The 3,807-nt window shown below is 45.1% G+C and overlaps 1 protein-coding gene across 1 annotated transcript; it reads left to right on the top strand.

Moving 5' to 3' along the window:
* The first annotated feature begins 1,664 nt into the window (after window positions 1–1,664).
* On the top strand, window positions 1,665–3,567 carry LOC109574464 (C-C motif chemokine 2). Its single transcript, XM_019982500.2, has 3 exons — window positions 1,665–1,815; window positions 2,564–2,681; window positions 3,032–3,567. Exons 1-3 carry the CDS (start codon window positions 1,740–1,742, stop codon window positions 3,135–3,137), a joined length of 300 nt encoding a protein of 99 aa, XP_019838059.1. The 5' UTR covers window positions 1,665–1,739; the 3' UTR covers window positions 3,138–3,567.
* The last annotated feature ends 240 nt before the right edge of the window (window positions 3,568–3,807 follow it).

The following is a 3,807-nucleotide window of genomic DNA, read 5'->3' as shown; positions in this document are numbered from 1 at the left end:
GGGAGGGGAGTTTGGGGGAGAATGGATATATGTATCTGTATGACTGAGTCTCCTTGCTGTCCATCTGAAATGATCACAACATTGTTAATCAGCTATACTACAATATAAAATAATAAGTTTAAAAAACAAACAAAAACAAATGCACTGATTGGCAGACAGTTCTTCCCAAAAGTTCCATATGTTTCAAAGACATTGTCTCAAAGACTCTGAGACAGATCAGCAGGAACTTCCATGCCCACTGGGCAAAGCCAAGCAAGCTCAGAATCATGAGGCAGTAGAATCAGGGGAGTCGAGACCTGAATCCGAGGCTTGGCTCAGCCACTGGCATGCCTCAAGGAATTCTGTCATATTTGTGAAAGAAAAGAGTTCAATGAAATGAACACTAAGGTCTTTTAGGTGTTATGACGGATTCTGGGATTTCTGAGGAAGTCTAAGGCGGAGTTGCAGCATGAAGGCAGCCATTCTAATTCCAGGAAGACTGTTCTTTGGCTCACGCCTTCTCCTTGGGAATCCTAAAGAAACTGGGATAACAGTTGCCATAGCCGAGGACACGCCTCTTGTCTTGTCTTGTCTGCCTGCCGTGCTAACCACAGGCTCCAGATTCCTGTAATAACTTAACCGCGAGGAATGTCCTCAACTCTCTTTCAGATGTCTGCTGGTTTGGCAGAGACTGAGGCCAGAGGCATCCAGATATATAACCAGGCAGCCAGCTGGAGAATGTGCCCCTTCCTCTCAAAGTATGTCCTAGTCGTGACAGCACAGACCCTGGGTTTTGTTTGGGGGAACTTGAACAGGTTCCTTAACTCCTCTGTACCTTGGCTTTCTGACTGTAAAATGGAAATGAACAATACCTACTGGATGGGGTTGGGGTACTGAATATTCCCAGTTCAGAGTTAGGTACTGCATGAGTATTACATCTGCATGATATAGATGGCTTCTTCCACAGCTTAAATCTGATGATTCTATTAATAGAAGTCAGCTTTATAGTTTAAAAAAAAAAAAAAACCCTATAGTTCTACTAAGCTTCACTTGTACCACTATCCTACATTTTAAAGAGCAAAAGGATTTAATACGCTGTTGGGGGTGCCTGCCAAGACTTCAGGACTCCTCCTTGGCTTGAAGGTCCCTGGGCTGTTGTTTGAGGGTGGACCAGTCATTTGCTCAATAGAACCTATTTCTTATTATGCATATAGCGATCCACTGCTATATTTATTAACTGGATAACCAACAAGGACCTTCTAAATAGCACAGGGAACTCTGCTCAGTGTTATGTGGCAGCCTGGCTGGGAGGGGAGTTTGGGGGAGAATCCTTTCTTTCAGCATCCTTGTGACTTGTTTCCCTGGCTTCCTTTCTTTTCTTCAGAGTTTTCACTTCAGAAAAAGGGGAATCTTAAGAATAAACCATTTGGTTTATGTCTGTGGTCTCTCTGAATATAACTGCACCCTGCCCCTCCCCCTTTCTTTTGATCTTCGCTGCAAATGGAAAATTGCCCAGTCCTGACCCACCACTTCCCTCTCCTACTTCCTGGAAATGTCCTGGCTGCTTCACTTGCTCAGCACGTTTCAGATTCCACTTCGTCATTCATTGAGGAGGATGCCTCCCGGGGCCAGCCTCACTCTCTCATGGGCTCCACCCTCTCGGTTTTCAATAAAAGACAGGCAGAGCCACTGGAGGAGCAGAGAGGCCAAACCAGAGACCAACAGCTTCCACGCTGAAACTTGAATCCTCTCGCTGCAACATGAAGGTCTCCGCTGCCCTCCTGTGCCTGCTACTCACAGTAGCTGCCTTCAGCACCGAGGTGCTCGCTCAGCCAGGTGAGCCCCCTTCTCCTTCGCTCTGAAGCTCACTGCCCCCTCTCTGGGTCATGCTGGGCCAGCAGAGCAGAAGGCTACCTGCACTCTCACTTTCACTACAAGATCAGGAAAGTCCAAGAGACACAGGAGTGAGCTCGATCACACAGCTTCTCTTGGACGGTGCCTGGATGAGAATCCAGGTGTAGACCTCAAATCCAGCTCCTTCCAGGATTCCGGCTCTGGAAACCTGAGGCCAGTGCACTTACTGCCCTGGCTCCTTTCAGCAGCATTTGAGGACTGGGATATAAGGAGAGGGGGTCTCTGGCAGGGTATATCCAGATACTATGGAGGCCAGAGGAGAAGATCTGAAATCTGGACTCCAGAGACTCAGTTCTGCAGAGGCAGTGGGTATCAGGGAAACTCACAACCAAGCATCCATTTCTTCTTACCTAAAGGGGACCCTTAGCTAACTTTGATAACTTGGGTTATTTGCTCCTACTAACAGAATTTCCCCAAATTATCTAGTTTTAACAAAGCTCCCTTCCCTCAGTTCATTGTCAGTGGTACATGCCCATTTTAGGGCTTAGGAAACTGAGTCCGTCTGATATTGTAGCTCTGAAGCACAAGCTGAAATATTAGGATTTAAAGGGTTCTCCCTGCACACCTGACTCCCTTTTGCCTTCTCCTTACTTCTCTTTTCCACTCTGATTGAGATCGGAAAGAACTTAGTCCATTCTAAAACGCTTTTGCTTTGTGGTTCTATTTCCAGATGCAATTAACTCCCAAGTCGCCTGCTGCTATACATTCAACAGTAAGAAGATCTCCATGCAGAGGCTGATGAACTACAGAAGAGTCACCAGCAGCAAGTGTCCTAAAGAGGCTGTGATGTAAGTTGAGCACACCAGCCCTCCATGGTCCAGTTCTTCCTCAGGGTGCAAGGGGCAAGACTCACACAAACGTAACGTCAGAGAGTTACATGATCTAACCCAGTATCCAAAAGTGCCCCCCAGCGTCACACTCCCTCTGGGTGCTCATTCAGACCATTCTAGTCTCTTTAGCCTGAAGTCAGGATGGTTTCAACTGGGACATCTATATGATCAACTTGCCATGGGCTCCCTCCTTCCACCTGCTTTCCTCCTTGAGTTCCCATGGCAGCATCAGGGCAAATGGGCCACATTTGTAGGCTGAGATTTCAATGGCACTCCATCTAACCTTATCCCCTCTCTCTCCTCTGCAGTTTCAAGACCGTCCTGGGCAAGGAGTTATGTGCAGACCCCAAGCAGAAATGGGTCCAGGACTCCATAAACTATCTTAACAAGAAAAACCAAACTCCAAAGCCTTGAGCACTCACTCCACAACCCAAGAATCTAAAGACAATTTGTGTTCTTCCGGCTTTCCCTAACTGCCCTCTGATATTACCTTATTATAATTTTAAAGAGTATGAACTTTATTGATGTGAAACATGATGCCTTAAGTAATGTTAATCTTATTTAAGTTATTGATGCTTTAAGTTTATCTTCCATGACTACTAGTGTTTTTTGTTTGTTTGTTTGTTTGTTTTTGGTTGTTCGTTTGTTTTCATGGAGATTTGGGCAAATTGCTTTCCTCTGTGAATCTCAGTTCTATCCCTGGGATGGTGGAAGTGTCCTCGCAAGAATGATTAATGCAAGAACTTTTGGTTTTATAGTCTAAGTCATTGTTAAAACTGCTATTGTGGAAATATATATTATGTAACTATTGAAAAAATACATATATATATATTTTTGTACAAAACCTGACTGTTGGCATTTTCTTGAAGGAAACTTTAAAAACTGAGTATAATCTTGGTTGATGGGGGAGGAGCAGGGTTTCAAAGTGTGGGGCTCATGTTTGGGAAGAATAAGAATGTGAACTGGCTGTGGTCTTTTTCACCAGGTGAGCTCATCTGAGTTCCTACATAAGAATTTTTAAGGCAGGACGCAATCAGGCATTTCATCATTACCACGCCAGTTCCCAACACCATTTGCCCAGATC

This window comes from Bos indicus, chromosome 19, assembly GCF_029378745.1.
Source record: "Bos indicus isolate NIAB-ARS_2022 breed Sahiwal x Tharparkar chromosome 19, NIAB-ARS_B.indTharparkar_mat_pri_1.0, whole genome shotgun sequence".
Lineage (NCBI taxonomy): Eukaryota > Metazoa > Chordata > Mammalia > Artiodactyla > Bovidae > Bos > Bos indicus.
This window is presented reverse-complemented; position numbering and strand designations above follow the sequence as displayed.